At 39.7% G+C, this 18,261-nt stretch overlaps 2 protein-coding genes across 10 annotated transcripts in view; one reads left to right on the forward strand and one right to left on the reverse strand.

The window, feature by feature from the left end:
• Nucleotides 1–7,602, forward strand: part of FEZ2 (fasciculation and elongation protein zeta 2) — a 42,878-nt gene extending 35,276 nt beyond the window's left edge. The window contains exons 6-8 of one of the 2 annotated variants that reach the window (XM_059079302.2): nucleotides 308–383; nucleotides 3,153–3,218; nucleotides 6,624–7,602. In XM_059079302.2, coding sequence (XP_058935285.1) covers nucleotides 308–383; nucleotides 3,153–3,218; nucleotides 6,624–6,640 — 159 coding nt within the window. In that variant the 3' untranslated portion in view covers nucleotides 6,641–7,602. The remainder of the gene's footprint in view (nucleotides 1–307; nucleotides 384–3,152; nucleotides 3,219–6,623) is intronic. The other variant, XM_059079301.2, reaches the window with a different exon arrangement.
• A 1,250-nt stretch (nucleotides 7,603–8,852) lies between these two features.
• CRIM1 (cysteine rich transmembrane BMP regulator 1) overlaps nucleotides 8,853–18,261 on the reverse strand; it is a 211,980-nt gene continuing 202,571 nt past the window's right edge. For all 8 annotated transcript variants that reach the window (XM_067007818.1, XM_067007816.1, XM_067007817.1 and 5 more), the window contains 3 exons: nucleotides 15,979–16,101; nucleotides 12,819–13,009; nucleotides 8,853–11,313 (listed from right to left, as the gene is read on the reverse strand). In XM_067007818.1, the coding sequence (XP_066863919.1) occupies nucleotides 11,137–11,313; nucleotides 12,819–13,009; nucleotides 15,979–16,101 (491 nt within the window). In that variant the 3' untranslated portion in view covers nucleotides 8,853–11,136. The remainder of the gene's footprint in view (nucleotides 11,314–12,818; nucleotides 13,010–15,978; nucleotides 16,102–18,261) is intronic.

The following is an 18,261-nucleotide window of genomic DNA, read 5'->3' on the forward strand; positions in this document are numbered from 1 at the left end:
ACCATTTCAAAAATGTGTTGAAGTATGCAAGGAGAAGGTTAGATAAGACTTCACTTTAAAAATGAACAAATTGGACACATCACCCTCAGACTTACTCCTGTGAAATTTTCAATAATTGAGAGGTGAAAAAGTAGATATTTATGTAAACAGGTGGGCAAAAAAAATGAGTTCCAGCTGAGATAGTAAGATAGCTGTGTTCATCACTAAAGTGGCTCATGTTATAAAATGAACCTTCTAGTAACTATATCAAATTTTTGCAGTGAAGGTAATTCAGATTGAAGTGACACTTTTTTTTTTAACTTGGCAGTACTTGACAACAGTCATTCCTTATGAGAAAAAAAATGGACCACCATCTATTGAAGATCTTCAAATATTAACAAAAAGTAAGCAAAGACAAAATTAAACTGTTACCTTATTTACTTTTGCTGATTCTAAGCACTGATTTTAGTTGGCTGGTTTTGTTTCTGTTATTGTTTTATTTTGTCAATTTAGGATAGTAAATGATGGATATCATCATTTATTCTTTTGAGAATGAAACCATAAACGGTTGTGACAAACACAGCACTCAATCTAGAGTTGATTTGTATTTTTCCTGTTTTTCTTATCTTTTGAAACATTTACAAGCTGAACTTTTGGAGGACAAATGTAACAATTTCCCATCACCTCTTGTATATTTAAGAATATATCCATTTATCAATTAATAAGGTGCTTCATGGATCTTATATTAGTATGACTGTCAGAAACTCAGTAGGAAAGATTTAGAAATGCAGCCTACAACACTCTCCTTTCTTAGGAATGTAGAAACCAAGGTAGGTAGTTACAGGTAGAAAATAAATTGATAGTAATATTTTAAGAATATTTATTCACTCAGCAAATATTTAATGAAGGCCTACTCTGTGCCAGGCCATGTTCTGAGCACTTGGGATACTTCAGTTAACAAAGCAGACAAAAATACTCCACCTTCAATGGGCTTGCATTTTAAAATAATTTGTTAGACTTAAGAGACATTCAATATAATGTATATGATAGCCATAAATGAGCCCTGAATTCTGGTTCTATATGTTACTTATAGGGATATCCTTGGAAGTCATTTACAGTCTCTCGGTCACAGTGAAAAATGAGGATTAAAATATTTGCTCTCTTTACCTCAGTAAATAAATTAATGTATGTGTGATTTGGGATAAGTCCATCACTTGGCCTTGTTTTTCTTGAAGGGATTGAATTTGCTGATCTGTTAGGTTCTTTCTATTTATAAATATTTGTGATAACTGTGAATTAAAGAGGGAGCCGAATGAGAGAGCATCACATGAGTGGATATTAATGATGATATTGATTTTGGAAATTGAGGTGATCGAGGCATGGGTGGGGGGGAGCACGAGGAAAGAAGTGTCTTATTTGCAAGCAGCCTGCCTGCTAACCTGAAGCTTTTATTCTTTCCTTTGAACAATACTTTTCAGAACATTTCATACTTATGTGATGCCAGGCTGTATAAAATAAAGAATTAAGAGATTAACTGGGTGGCTAGCCCTCTACTTTTCAGGAAGAATGAGTGTCCAAGATCACACAGGAGAATGGTTCATTACATGGCTGCATCTCATAATTTCCAGTCCACCGCACTTTTTAATAATGCTGGATTTTAATAGTGCTGGTTTTTGGTACGTGATTTTATGTAGAACTGAAAACAAATCTAAAATATGATTGGAAGCAGAAATACTGAACATTAAGTATTTCTCTAAGAAGAGAGCAGAAATATTGCCTAGAAGCCAGGAATTACTGAGGGATCTCAGCTTCTCAGATCAAGGACAAACACATACTTGGCCAAACCAAAGTTGACATAATTCCATCAGAATGTCCTAGGCCGATCCTTAGATGATGTCTTTATAGACTGACACAACTTGGAATTTGGGGTGAGTGTATGTAGGGTGTGTGAATGAGTGTCCAAGTTAATATACTACATGCAGACAGTAGATGGAAGGATGACCTTTACTCTGAAAGTTTAAGAAAAGTGGTTATCTCCTGAAAATTTTGGGGGAGAATCTGAGCCTCTGCCATCCCCACCTATAGATGTTACTGCAGGGGAAGCCCCGTAGAGACAGGCAGTGTTTAGATATGTATCCTTCTTCATAAAAGCTATTGGAGGTACAATAATAGTAGTGATAAGAATTAGAATAATATTAGTTGTGCTAATAATGATGGTAATGCTTACATAGCATATATTATGTGCCAGGTACTACTTTAAGTCCTTTACACCTGAATTAGTAAATTAATACTCACAACCACCCTTTGAGACAAGTCTAGTGATTATTCCCATTTTACAGATGAGGAACTGGGTGGTTAAGTAACTTGCTCACAGTTCCACTGCTAGGAAGTGGCAGAGCCGGGGTTTAAACCCAGGAAGACTGACTTGATGGTTACACTAGGTTGTCTTGTCATACATCTGGGGGAGAATAGTGAGGTCTTTCCCCAGGATGCTCTGGAGAGTTTCAGTTGGCAGTCACTGTGAAAGGGCAGTATAGGTGGTCTAGATGTTTTTTAACCACTGTAATAGTAGCTGTGTTTTCTGTCTTTGCTTAGAGATCAAATTGTCAAAAATTCTCTTTAGGATGAGGTGAAATCACCCAGGTGCCTTTGGAGTATCAAGAAGTGTAAGCAGCCTGGCTGGGTGCTTGCTTCATGGAATTCTGTTCTTCATTTTGTTTTTTTCTTTAAAAGTTTCCAAGAAGGGTGACTGATGTACTCCTTGGAGAGTATGGCTAACTCTTCATTTCCCTAAGAGTTCCTCCAGCTCATGAGACCTGCAGCACCAAGGTTCTGCTCCCCAGAGCTCATAGAAGTGCACATTTTGGTAACTCACTTGCCAGTATTCATGGTGACAAAACTGGGGCTCTGTGTAATAACCCAGCTCCTGTTTCCTGCCTCCACTGTTCAGAAATTTTAAATCAGGGAAAGAGCTCTCAGGTAGCTGCAGTGTTCTTACCTGAACGAGGACTTATTCAACTATAACAAATTCTTGAGCATTTGCAGTTGTATTCTCTCATCCAGATAAAAGTCAATTTGCATGAATTGCTTATATCATGTAATTAAGACTAAGGCTACCATGACTGAGGTTATCTGAATTTGAAATTGTGTTTTCTTTCTCCTTTATTGTGCAGTTCTTCGTGCCATGAAAGAGGATAGTGAAAAAGTTCCGAGTTTGTTAACTGATTATATACTGAAAGGTGAGTTTTAGAATAGTGTATGTGCGGTGGTTGGGAAGTTTTGATTGGTCAGTAAGTGCATTGTCTCGCTAATAGATTAAAAAGTAACTTCCAATTGCGCAACTTTTATTTTGTAGGGTGAGAATAGATACGTGATGACTTACTTATGCTTCCAACATTGTGAAGTACGGTTATATACAATTTAATTTTTATTTGAAGTCCTGGGCTGGAAATATAATTTCCACAGCTAAGTTATAAACATCAAGGAAGGCAACGGAGGGACTTCCCTGGAGGTCCAGTGGTTAAGACTCTGAGCTTCCCCTGCAGGGGGCATGGGTTTGATCATCCCTGGTGGGGGAGCTAAGATCCCACATGGCTGCATGGAGCAGGCAAAGAAAAAAAAGAAGGCATTGGAGGAAATATTATGGAGGTATTGCCATAATTATGTGAGTCTCAGGTGTTGCCACTGAGGATTTGAGAAAGGTGGCCTCTGTCCTCTTGGAGACACTAGAAGAAGGATGGATGAAGGGGAGGGAACGGTTAGATCAGTTAACAGTCCCAAAGGGAACATGAACAGGGATGGGGTAAGGGACAGGGAGTGGAGGGAGAAAGAAAAAGAATGGACTTTCATAAAGTCAGGGCAGTGAAGAATGAGCCATAAATCTTATGAGCAAGATCAGGATCTCACAGGATGGGAATAGTGATGAGGCAAAGGAAGATCGTTTGAGAGTTTAATGAGATCGCCTACTTTGCTGAGGAAGGAAGAAAATTTGGATGATAGAGGGACTGAAGAACTTATTTAATTATGGGCAAAAATAATACTTTCCAGTGAAATTATTTCTTAAAAAGTAGCAGTTTTTCAGGTAACATATTTTCAGAGCATCGTAAAATGCATCCTGTAGTGTTTGATCCAATTTTGAGAGCAGCCCTCCTCTGGTCACACTTCTCTTCTTTGGGTTCTCTCTCTTCTCCATCAAGAGTAGCTAGCTGAACCGAAGGTTAGGATTTGAGGCGTTAGATAACTCAGATGGGGCTTTTCTTCAATCATAGCTTCATAAAGGGGGAACCCCTGGGATAGTCATGAGGACAAAGTGAATATTACATGAGTATCACCTATAAGACCTGACACCAAGCCAGCCATTAGTAGGTTAACAGGAGGGTAGAAAAGACTAAGTTTGACATGATCGTTCTTAAAATAAGCTTTTCTTTTCCTTTCTGATGGAGGAGGGTTTTCTCTTCCTATTACATTCTGAATTAAAAACAAAACAAAACAAAAAAATCTGGCATCTTTGTTTGCTTTTGTGTTCTTGCTAGCATTGGTATGAAAGCTGGATTGTTCTGAGGTTTGTTCTTCGTAGATGTGAATCAGGAATGAGATGCACATAAAGAACATGTCTTAATTTTCAATTATAGTGGGTCTCTAGGGCACTGCCATGAGGGCCAGAGACAGAATGAGCTTCTGAAGCATTCGCTAGCTATTTTATCATCAGACTGCATGGGAGAATTGTATGACCCAGAGAGCAGTGTTCCAGGGGGATGTGGGCGTGTGATTTTTTTTTTTTTTTAAACACCTTTATTGGAGTATAATTGCTTTACAATAGTGTGTTAGTTTCTGCTGTATAACAAAGTGAATCAGCTATACGTATACATACTTCGTCCCAGCTTACCCTTCCCCCTCCCTGTGTCCTCAAGTACATTCTCTACGTCTGCATTATTTTTTTGCGGTACGTGGGCCTCTCACTGTTGTGGCCTCTCCCGTTGCGGAGCACAGGCTCCAGACGCGCAGCCTGAGCGGCCATGGCTCATGGGCCCAGCCGCTCCGCGGCATGTGGGATCTTCCCGGACCAGGGCACGAACCCGCGTCCCCTGCATCGGCAGGCAGACTCTCAACCACTGTACCACCAGGGAAGGCCTACGTCTGCATCTTTATTCCTGTCCTGCAACTAGGTTCTTCAGAACCGTTTTAGTTTTTTTAGATTCCATATATGTGTGTTAGCATATGGTATTTGTTTTTCTCTTTCTGACTTACTTCACTCTGTATGACAGACTCTAGGTCCATCCACCTCACTACAAATAACTCAATTTCGTTTCTTTTTATGGCTGAGTAATATTCCATTGTATATATGTGCCACATCTTTATCCATTCATCTGTCAATGGACACTTAAGTTGCTTCCATGTCCTGGCTATTGTAAATAGAGCTGCAATGTGTTACATGACTCTGTTTGAATTATGGTTTTCTCAGGGTATATGCCCAGGAGTGGGATTGCTGGGTTGTATGGTGGGGGTGTAATTTTTCCTTTCTTCCCTGAAAACCTGGGACTGTAACCGCGACCCTGTACCGCCTGCCCTAGGGAGGCGGCATGCCTCCAGCTCTGCTCCCCTTGATTGGGCCGCTGGCTCTGGTCTGCGAGTGCAGGTCTAGCTAGACAGTAGCTGCCGCTGACGAGCTGCTTGTGTGCATGTGTTGTGGTTTTTGCCTTGGCTTTGTATTGTGAGGACTGGGAAGAAAATAAGCTGGGGTTCAGACTAAAGGGTGACTCTGTACTCTGAGAAAATGAAGAGGGGAGTGTAACACTCAGAGTAGTTCACGTGTGTGGGAAGGTGAGGATGGAGGGCTATTTAAAATGCTCTTTTCCACCCATTCTGGAAATCCATAGCCAGTTAGTGATTTCTCTTCCTTGGGGACCAGTAGAACATTTTGCCCAGGAAGAGGGTATTGCTCAAGGGAGAACTCTCCTTCCCCTTTCCTGGTGGGACTTTCTCCTTGTTGTTTTTAACGCCAGTGACTATGGCTTAGCTGCCTACATATACCACCTTAATTTCAGTGCAAAGTTAAGAAGTGAAAGAAGGTAGAAAAGTGGCCTCATTTGGCCTGGAAAAGATGGGATGGATGCCGCATGGGCTGCTTAAGCTTCTCTTTCTCACTGCTGTATGATTATGCCACCGCAGCCTGCTCCCACCCCGGCCCTCAATAGCTGTGCCAAAGGCGAGTAGTGTAGCTCTGGCTGCCACTGTGCTGACCCTAGATGGGAAGAAAATTGTGTGCAGACACTTGGATCCTTCATTGACTTCACTGGGGAGCTGTTTGCTGTGTTATGAGCCTCGTACAGGGCTAACGTTATGGGTTTATATCTGTAAGTGGTACCCTAAGAGACATGGCCTTTTGGTATCTCATTTCTGGGCAATTCTAATCGATGTGTCTTGAGAAAACGTTTCATTGTTGGGTGTAGCATTTTATTCCCTAGAAAAAAATTGCTACTATAGATCCTTGCCTTAATGTTTAGTTCTAATGGTGTTTTTTATATACATATAAAATGTATATACATAAAATGTGTATAAATATATATACATCTTGTGTAACTATATACAAAATATTCATTTCTATTTAAGTCTTTTTTTGTTTTGTTTTGTTTTTCTTCGTCTAGTTCTGTGTCCTACGTAGGGCAGCATAACTTCGGGAACAGCTTTATCTTCTGTGGACAGCAAACTAAATTGCTTACAGCATTATTCTGAAAGCTGGCTACCATTACCTTCCTGCTATGGGAAACTCAGGACACCAGAACTTGGGTTTGTGATTCAGTATTACTAGATCATGCCTTCTCTAATGCTTTATATTATGAACCGAGGGAACTTATGGCACTATTTTGAATTCTAGAGATGGTTTTTTGGTTAAATACTAACAATTATGAACTCTTCTCTTTTCCAGCTTTATAGAGTAAGGGGGAGTGATGTTAATTGTGCACGTGCAGTTATATTTTTCATGCCTGTTTGAGTTTTTAAGCCTTTCTAGATCTAAACTGCACTCACTCAAGAACTAGATCAAAGCACTGAGAGATTTATACTCGTTATTTTTCAGCGCTGGCAAGAACCAACGCTGATTTTTTTGTAAGAGGATTGTCAGTGTAAATATTACCTACCAGTATTGTCCAGAGGGACTAAGACTTAAAAATTGAGGTGTTCTTGGAAGAAGGGAAACCAGAACATGCGTTGTCTTGGCTTAATACTTAGTCAATATCGACAGCCGGAGAGGACTGATTTTAGAGGTTGCTGCGTTTCACCATTGTTCATATTTTAACCATTAAGATGCCATTTACTTTCAGAATCTTGTATTGTTTAACTTTAGAGGTTTCAATGCTTCATTTCACTTGTCTGTGAAGAAGTGTCCTTTCAAAGGAGTGTGTATTCTTTAAGGTGCTTAAGAAACTGTATGCTGCAGCATTGCCCATTTCCTGTTACTGTTATATTTTATTCATGCCTATGTGTTTTCCTAAAGTACTAATTCTAGAAACAGCTACTCATGGATCCATCACTAGTCATGAAAAACTTTTGCCAGTTCCAATCAAGTCAATGTCATTTAATAAATGTTGGGAAAAAAAAAAAGGTAATATACACTTGAGAGCTTTATTTTTGAGTTTTTGGTTTTTTGATTTTTTTTCTTCCCTTAACAGTGATGGACTCCTCCCCTCACTGTTCACACATTGTCCATCATTACAGCGTGTGAGCTGGTGAAATCTTGATTAGCCTCATGATGCTAAGGAGGGGAGAGAGGGACTTTTTTCAGATCGTGCTAAGCTGCTGTGGAATGATGGAAGTCCTGTTCTTTTTCTGGGTCCGTGAGACATTCCTAACAGCCATGGCAGCTTCTTCCCACTGACAACGTGAGTGTAAGTAGAGTCTGTATGGGACCTGCTGTCGGGCTTTTAAAATTCCACCTGGACAGCTGTGAATATACAGAGCTACCCGTGTTCTTCAGTCTGCTCAGTAAATGGGACGGCAGGACTGTAACGGCAGTAGCTCAGTTTGGAGTTGATGCCAGCATGGCACTTAAGCCGTTCTCTAGGAGTATGTGGAACTTGAGATGGTTCCTTGTTTTATTAATGTCTTATTTGATAGCGAATATGTGGAACTAATTTGTCCCTTGCCCTTGAATTGATGAAGATGCATACTGATACAATAATATTAATAATTTAAACTAATCTGAATTTGTAAAAATTGGCCTATACTGAAGAAATAGCACTTTGGAGGGCATCTTAAAGAGTCAAGAGATTTTTTTTTTTGAAGCGACTCAACAGTGGTCTGTTTATAGTTCATTCTTAAGTTGATGCATCTGAAATGTATGAAAAATATGCTGTTTTTTTCCTATCAACTCAAAGTCCCCTTTTAATGAGGTTTCCCCTATTTTGCTTGGTAACCTCTTTCTTCAGCATTAGTAAAACCCTAGGGTTTCCCACTACCACCTTTCTCCTACACATGATGAATGAGTTTGACACTAATGATGAGATGGGCGTGTTTCTGATCTGTGACTGGCCACAGGTAGGTTTTAAGTTTCTGCCACAGCAGCATCCCTGTGCTGTACACTTGATTGCTGGGCTGGGGGCGGGGGAGAGACACCTTTTTTTTTTTTTTTTTTTTTTTAAACAAGGATTCCTTGGGAAAGGCCTGCCTTCTGAGAGAAGCACTGGGGCTGCTTGTGATGCTGGAACTGACAGCCTTTAAAGTAAAAGGACAAGTCATCTTTCTCATCTCAGACACAGAATCTTTCTGAAAGTGACACTGTGTGATTTAGAGTCAAAGTGTTCATTTGCTGCCAAGAATCAAGTTGCAGGTAATCCTCTTACAGCCTTGTTTTTTGAAGAAAACAAAACAAACTGTAGAACTATAGTGCACTCCAAGTGCCATATATCTATTTTATTCTTCAGGAAATTATATTTTTCTTTTACAGAGCACAACAGGAACCAAAGTAAAAGAGTAATAGATATAGCACTCAGGATAAATCAAATCTTTAAAATAATAAAAAAATTTACACCTTGTCCTATATCCTGTTAGTATTTTCATACTATGGCCATGATTGAAAAAAACAAAAAGCAAGCATTTACAATTTTTTGATAGACTTTTTATGCCAGGAATGGATTAATTGTCAACAAAAATTTATACTAATCAGGCTGATGTAAGTCTATTTTGGTAACATATCATTAACAAATTTATTTTGGAGATAAAAATATTGCCCCTTGATAATAAATCTTTTTTTCTTTGATGCAAACAGCTAGAACACCTTTTTCTTTTCCTTTTTTTTTGATATTCTAAGACAAAAGAAATGGTTAATCTTCAGATTAATAAATTAGGTCATTATAATAATAAATTAATTTTTTTTAAAGTTCAGCAACCTCTGTCCAAGTATTTACAACAATACTTGAAAGTTCCTTTACAAAACAGAACACATTTTCTTTTCACATTAAGCATACTGGGTATCTGTGTCTTTCACAACAAGCATTTTAAAAAGAAAAATCAATGCAACAAATGGGTAATTAGTATAAAAGTGCTAAGAGCTGTTTGAAAAGTTAACACTACAGTATACAGTCAGTTATATCTGAGGCAAACTACAACAAACTTCCAGCTTATTATGGACAATATTCCAGTAGTTGTTTCAAACAGTTGTTTGAAAGAAAAAAAAAAAAAATCCAGGAGCTGATTAGTGATGCAGATAAACTGCCATCAAGGTCTCTGGCCAGTGAGCAAATTAAAAACCAAAAGCAAATCCAAATGAGGAAGACTTTAATAAAGGAATACCTTCTCCATAGCAGGTATGATGCTGACTGCTCAAGGCGTGTGCATACAATACACACACAAACACACATACACCCAACACTCACACGTTTCTCTTCCCAATTAAACTGCAAATAGATTGAGACTTTGTGTTAATCAAAAATTTAAGTGATCAAAAGCACTGATATGGAATGCCTGTTTGTTTTTGTTCTGGTTAAAATCTCATAAAAATACATTCAACAGGAAAACATAAATTGTATGTGTATAAATATATATGCATATATATTATATACACACGCACACAAATACTTTTGTTTTTCTGAAGCATAAGATAGTTACATAAATATTCCTATAATTGCTAAAGTTTAAAGAGGCATAATTTTTTTTGAGCTTCAACAAAGGTGCTTGAATAATATACAATTAAAATGAAGTAGTTTCTATTTTGTAGAGTCAGTATATAATAAGGAAAAAAAGATCCCCAGTCTTTTTTTTAAAAAAAAGTTTCTTCTTAAGCTAGAGCTTCAACGAAAACTATGAACAACAGACAGAACAGAAGAAAGCAACAAACAAGGAAGTATAGCCCCTGGAAATGCCTGGTGTACTTCACCCTCTTCTCCTTCCTGCCACGCTGCTGTCAGAAAAGCTCCAGTGCTCACATCAAGAAACGACTCGGGTTTTATTCATTTGCTGACTGCTAGGAACTGGCTGATTGATTGGCTTGGAAGAAAAAGAAAGCAGCAAAAAGTATAACTGTATATATCCTTAATCACCCGCTTTAGAGAAATGTCGCTACCCCATCTCTCTTGCCTCCTCACCACCTACTGCAGCTGTGACTGTATATAAAAGAAGCATGTGGCTTTAGGCCTGCGTTGGCTATCAAAAGGGTCTGATGTGCTCGTCTGGTAGTCTAAGGTGGTTACGGCAGCTGGATCGCAAGGCCTTTTTGTTTTCCTGCTCGCTCAGGCCTGAGCTTTGCAGCAACCAGTGCAAGTCTTCCGAGCAGCAGGAAAAAAATATCCTCTGGGCCACTGGACTGGATTTCTCCCCAAGCCAAGCTGACCGATTTGTCTTCCCACCACCACCCTCCCACCCATTCGCCCCAACCAAACTCGCTGTCCCCGTCCCCAAGTATCTCTACAGCTATATTACAAGCAAATATATCTCAGCAACTTTAAAACCTTTGGTTCTAAGACAACACTTGGTCAGTTATCTTGAGGAAGAGTGGGAATGCTTGTTCTGCACACTGCTGTCGACAGAGCCCAGCCCAGGAAGTCCTCAGCGCTGTACATCAAGTCACAATCCAAAACAATCCACTAAGCAAGTGCACGAATTCTAGTTTAAGAGCAGACTGAGTCGTTTTTCTGTCTTTCCAAACCTCATCCACACTGCCTCTCTTCAAACCGTTTGGTAGAAATTGTCTGCCTGTAGGTGGTTCTGTTTTTGCATGCTGTAGAAGCCACTGAATCTGGCATCTGGTTCTGCGATTCTCAGCATTCTCTGGGAACCGTCCACCTGGACTCGGGTTCCTTTCTTGCAGTCCACAGATACCAGCTGATTATTTAAAGAAGAAGGCTATTTAATGGGAGGAGGAAAAAGAACCACAAAGAATTAGCTGCTTTACATATCTCAAATCAACAGATATTTAGTACCTCATTCAAGTGAGAAAACAGCATCACAGCACATGGATGGGCAGACGACGTGGGTTCACATCATGCTCTGGTGCCAACTATACTTTTTTGGGGGCTGCGCCGCATGGCACGTGGTATCTTAGCTCCCCAACCAGGGATCCAGCCTGTGCCCCCTGCAGTGGAAGTGTGGATCCTTACCCACTGGACCACCAGGGGTGGTCTGCTGCCAACTATATATACTCTTATGAGGGATACTGACAAACTGTTTAAGGGTGAAATGTCAATAAATTATGTCAAACGGAGGGGACGAAGGAACTGAGAAAATACGGAAGTGACATAATTATTTTCAAGTCCTTCAAGTACAGACTAGTGCTTAAGAGGGTTGAAAGATGAGTGGAAGATACCAGATAGGCAGATTTTAAGACAAATGGACCATTTCTTATCAGGCTGTAAAATCAGCATCCCGGGGTGGGCCAGTCTGTCTATATCCAGCCATACACACTATGAGCAGCTCTCTCCCCAGCTTTGCAGGTAGGGACTGTGTCTTGTGCAGCCCTGTATCCTGACCCAGCATGTGCCCAGCACAGAGGCGGTTTACACATTTGTTGTAAGACAATCAGAGGTAGGGTAACCATCTGACAGAAATTTTACGTGAAGGTATTATCTGTATGATAAATAGGCTGTTTTCAATTCTTGAGGTTGTATATCTTTTTTCTTTAGTAAAAGCCAAACTGCAAAAGGTAGAGTTAGTGTTCAAAGGAATTATGATTTATTTCCCTTCATGAAAATGAATTATTTCCTGCCTTTTAAAATAGGAAGATTGAGGCCCTTTGCATTTGTATTGACAACAAACACATATTCTTTCCCCTGCAACATGAAAGCTGACTCGCTCCACCTTGTCTGGTATTATTTCACACAATCTCTTCATCGTTTGCTACCTTTCTCCTTTCTGCCTGCCTCTGACACATCTCCCTGTCCTTTGGACTTTTGTACATTGTCATGATCTTTTAGCTCTCCTCTTGCCCTCTTCTGTGTGTTATCTCCCTAACCTTGTGATTTTTTTTCCTTCCTCTCCCAATTCTAAGTTGATAGATGATTGAGAAATACCAAGTGACCAAGTTTTAATTTCTAATATAAACAGCAATCACTTAGGAATCAATCCAGGGGTATCTGCTTATTTGAAAACTTTAAAGTAAATCCAGGAAGTTGGATCTGTGAAAGGTCAGGATTCATTAACTGATGGATGATGGAGACTTGACCCAGCCATCTAGCCCAGGGCAAATACTATATATCTTGATCACCACAGCTTAATGTGCATTTGAAGCTATGAAGAGCAAAGTAAACATTTCACTGGCTAATAGAGAAGATATCAAGCAACTAAGGAAATCTAAGCATATAAGCTTTCCTAGTTTGATCGTTTAAGAGGCTGAAACTTTGTCAGTACAATACCTTAGTTGGTGTTCGATACCAGCAAAGCAGTGGTATCCACTGTTTCTTCTGATTGATGAACAGGAATGCTATTATAATAGAGAGGCCTATTATTATGGGAACCACAACTGACGCAATAGAGTCCAGCGAAGAATGTTCTCCTGCGTGCAGCCTGTTATTATCTCTGTAATCTACCTGGAGGGGACCGACGTCTAGAAGAAAAAAAAATTACAAGCATTTATTACCTAAACCAAAATTTTTAAGGATTATTTTAATTACATTGCAAATAGAGATAAGCAACATGGTTTTATTGCTTCCTAGTACTTTCAGGCTAAAATATGATTAAAGTCTAATGTGGATCCAAAGAGCTCTTAGGGATGGATGTAAAAAAGAAAATATTAGGGTGAGAAGTTTTAGTAATTGGGCAGGATGATGCTGATTCTTCTAGTAAAGAAAATAAGAAAATTTTACATAGACTTTAAAAAAAGTGACTAGGGCTTCCCTGGTGGCACAGTGGTTAAGAACCCGCCTGCCAATGCAGGGGACACGGGTTCAAGCCCTGGTCTGGGAAGATCCCACATGCCATGGAGCAACTAAGGCTGTGCGCCACAACTACTGAGCCTGCGCTCCAGAGCCCGCAAGCCACAACTGCTGAGCCCATGTGCTACAACTACTGAAGCCTGTGCACCTAGAGCCCGTGCTCCACAAGAGAAGCCACCGCAGTGAGAAGCCTGTGCACTGCAACGAAGAGTAGACCCCGCTCACCACAACTAGAGAAAGCCTCTGCACAGCAACAAAGGCCCAATGCAACCGTAAATAAATAAATTTAAAAACATTTTTTTTAAAGTGACTAAAATTAGACTACTGAAAATACTTTGATTAATGTTAACCTTTATGGTGTTCTAAGATTTTGAAGCAGAGACATCAGCTTAGCTCCCTGTTTACTAACAAATAGGAGACTAGGACAAAGTATATGCTTCTTCTTAGTAGTGTAATAGATAAGACTAATTAGTAGTGTACTCGTAAAAACCAAGCCAGAATCAACAGCTTGGTCTTTTGGTTAATATTTTGGTTTACTGAGCTCTAAGCAAAAATGCCATACTTTTCATAAACTTGTTGAAAACTCACTGGTCCTATTGGATCATTTTCCTGCCTTAGTTATTGTACAAGGGACGTTTAATTTTGCTCTTATAAATGGTCTTTTTGTTCCTTTAAATCATTCTTGGAAAGAACACTGCAGACAGAGATAACAAATTTAAATAGACACCAATCGGGAGCATTCTCTGAAGATTTCCTTATTTTTCTTTTCTTTTGTTTCAAATAAACCACTGTAGTCAGGATGTCTTTAAATGCATCAAAGACAAGGTTAGCGAAAGACGCAGAACACATGCAATCAAAAGGACTTGCTTTTAAATTGTTCTGGAAACTAAGCTCATGAAGTAGCACAACTTTGTGATGTTAATACTGTCTATAGTTTAAAACTCAGATTTTTATTAATATCCTTCTATGTGTATGTGGGGGGACGGGAAGAAGAGACCCTTCCTAGTCATTTTAGAGAGGTAGATGGTAATACTTTATAGGAAGGGGGAAAAAAAGGGAACATATTTATCAGCATCAAGAAAAATGCCAAAGGGGGTTCCCTGGTGGTCCAGTGGTTAGGAAACCGTCCGCACTTTCACTGCTGAGGGTGTGGGTTTCATCCCTGGCCAGGGAACTAAGACCCCAGAAGCCGTGCGGTGCGGCCAAAAAAAAGAGTAGTTTCTAATGCCAAAGGTAAAAGTAACATTTTATTGATGAATTCAGGTTTCAAAAACACAATGAATAAAGAATGAATTTTCACCTTCCTACATTCCAAATGATATTGGAAGTGAAGATTAAAAAGTAAATTAAGGAAAATCTTGGGGAAAGGAAAATGAAGCTTCAATTGAGGTCTGTTACAAAATTTAGTCCTTAAATTCTGTTTTGATGCAAAAAGCAGGCCATAAAATTAGCTTTAAGCTTCCTAGCAGCCAAAGCAAAAATGGAAATAAGCATCATCAATAAGATTCACAATGTCTTTAAGATTAAAACAGATCAGTTGCTTAGGAGAATCATAAATTTTCTTGCTACTGATATATGAAGAAATTTCTCCTCAGGGTCTTTATAACAGAAATATTATGTAATATACAGAGTCCTCAACGTAACATAATAAATATGGCTATTCTTATGACTAAAGCTCAGCATCCAGATCAGTATGTGGCACAGAGTAGGCACTAATGTTTGTTGACTGAATGACTGTAAACATAATGCTGAAGCACCATTCAGTCAGCAATTATATAAGGAGCCAAAACTTGGGTCCAGGAATCTGGTGCTCTGGTCATCTGGCTTGATCCAAGCATAACACTTACAATATCTAGAGTAACCGACCATTAATCTCTCAAGCAATGAATACTGCTTCTTCCAAAAGAAATATAAAAATGGTCTAACAGTGATTTTGAAAATGTCCTTGGAGTAGACAGGAGGCAGTACTGAGTCGTGACTAAGAGCAAGCTCATACTCTTGATCAAGAGGACTACTTTTAGAGAGAAGGCAAGACTGACAGGAACTTGGCCTTGCTTTACCACTTAGCTGCTGAGAGGCAGAATAACATCTCTATTACACACAACTAAAAGGACAGAGCAAGGGGAAAAAAAAAAAACACGTGGACTAAAGCCTGATGAGTGGAAAAATCAACACGTTAGTAATAAACTGAACTCCTCATGGGGTGAAAACTACGTGGAAGTAGAGGGTAACCTAATGCATAAATGCTTAGTAGAGAATCCACAGGGACAAGTGAGTAAATTATTATTACTCTGCTTACAAAGTTTATTCACACACATACATTTGAGAGATGGCTTAGAAATTTCAGATACCAAGCTCTTATGACCACGGACATATTTCTTTCCATCATTATTAAGCCTCTGAGCATGTGGGACCAGAAAAGAGGCATTTTACCCAGTTACCTGCAGACTTATTTCATAATCCTGGGTTGTTAAATAAGTTACAGCCAAGCAGGTCTTTCTTGGAGTGGTTATTTGAACTTAACTTGGGCACGTATTTTAAAAGGTTACCCAAAAGAAGTTTTGAAAATTTAAAAAAAAAAAAAAAAAAAAAGTAAACCATATACAAGACTAGACAGATCTCAAATGACTTTGGCACTTACCTCTGGGGATATGGATGATGTCATTTTCACTAGGTGTGGGCCACAGGGGAACCTCCAGGTCTGTCTCTCCACGATGATTTGTCTTCTCAATGGGTATATTAGTTGGTTCCGGAACATACATTTCTAAAAGAAGGGGACATTTTTTCATAAGAGATGATGGAGGGCCTCCTTATTGTTGACTTGTCTCCTCAATCCAAACGGACGGTGCATTCAATACAACACAACATGTCCTGGGACATGAAAGATCCAGTTTCCACCTTGACGTCATTAATGCTACAGAGTTACTAGCTTTGTAGGGGTGGGAAACATGTCTTACAACGATTTAAAAAGACGGGAGAAGATTACTCCTCCACCTGGGTCAGAAGCTCTGCTTTTTCATGACAAACGCTGTTGGCTCCACAGATGCGTGCAAGCTGATGGTCACTGGCTGAAATGAAAGGATTTCTTTTACTTTCCATCTGCTAAATTATACTTTAATGACTTGCTCTTTAATAAATGAGTGCTGAATCATTTCTATGAAATATGTCACAGGAAGTGAAAAAGTTAAAGCATCTTCCATTCTTTATTATTCATTTCCCCTCCACTCCCTTCCCCTCAGTGGGAATGGATGTTGGCAGACCTCATGAGGGGCTGCCCGATTTAAGTCTTAAATGTCTACTATGTTAGTCCTGGAACCATGTAGATTGGAAACTGATCTTGAGTAAACATATTATCTAACTCAATCATATAGACACTTTGGTCAACAAGATACTACAACATGAGACAAAACTGAGAATGATATTCATTAATCTCCAATATCAGGATTTTTTTTTTTTTTTTGAAGCCAAGTTCTAAAGGGACCAGTGAGAAAATCCAAAGCTTTCCTTGGTTCCTACATAAATATTTGTATATCCCTACTTCACCTGGCTAACAATAATTAGCCAACTTTTAAAAGAAATAATTCTTAAGAACCTCTGTTTTCAAAATATAACAACAGAAGTCAGCCTCAATCACGTACTACTTGGCCAGGGCCTGCCGTATTATTAACTGATTTTTACCATAAGGTTACCCAACATCGGTAATACGAAATACTCACTAATATTCAGCCTAATTTAGTCCCAAATAAAATACACGAAATATGTTATATAAGTTAAGAAAATCCTCTCTGCTCACAGTGATCACTGTCTATCCCAAAGTTACCGGCCTTTCCAGAAGTGAACTTTAAAAAGGATAAACTTGAGAGAAGGGAAGAGTGGTAGAGAATAGAGTACGTGCTAAACTTCCACTGTGGGTTAACTGAGCACCTGCCAGGGAAATAAATGCTAAGACGTTACGAAATTGCCCAAGAGTATGCACCCAGGAACCAGCGGAGCTGGGCTTCCAATCCAGTTCTGTGATTCCAAAGCCCAGGTCTTCCTACTGCCCCCAAGAATAAAGCCACTTTGGCTTTTGCTTTTCTTACTTAAATTATGAGACCTCAAACACGGCAAGAACTAGACACTCGGAGTGTTTAAAGGTTCAACAGGTCTCTCAAAACTCTAGAATTAAAAAGAGAAGTTACTGAAAACATTTTCATTCACAGAAGCAGGGGTCTGAGTATAAACTAGTGATTCCAAACTTTTCTATCATATCTGAATCACCTGAGGAGCTTATAAAATGTGCTGACGCTCACAGGTCCTGATTCAATAAGTCCGGGCTGGGCGGGTCTGGGGTGGGTGTGTGTAGGAATGGTGTTCGGCTCGCCCCACTGAGACATCTCGATACGTGATACGAATTTCCTGGAGGAATTCGGGAAGAAAACCCCCTTGACATTTACATGACATATTTCAGTGCCGTGGCACCCTGAGCCCCTGCCCTGTCTGGTCCAGCGCACAGCCTTGAGCTTTCCTATCCCAACGGGGGCTGACCTGCCACTGCCTTCTGAGGCCTCCGGAGAAAAGGCTAACATGAGATCCATGCCGAAAACCTGTGAATGCCAGCAGCTAAGTAGAAAGACCTCCTGTGCGGAGACTCCCACCGCTGGGGTCAATTCTGTTCAGCTCAGGGTCTTTCCTGAGTGATAGCAGCAGGCAAGCAGCTTTGAAATTCTTGTGCCTCATACATGCCTACAGGTAGATTTCAGTGAAACCCTACAAGCAACACAGACTTGACAGTGAGTTCTCTTCCCACAGGTGCAACAGAGGGGAACGTTGGAAGGATCTACCGAGGATGGAGGAGGATGTCTTGGTGATTACTTAATCACCATTGTTGAGCACATATTTTCCAAGTATTTCCTATGTGGCAGGCACTGGCCTAAGTTTGGGG

This window comes from Kogia breviceps, chromosome 11 (genome assembly GCF_026419965.1).
Source record: "Kogia breviceps isolate mKogBre1 chromosome 11, mKogBre1 haplotype 1, whole genome shotgun sequence".
Classification (NCBI taxonomy): Eukaryota; Metazoa; Chordata; class Mammalia; order Artiodactyla; family Physeteridae; genus Kogia; species Kogia breviceps.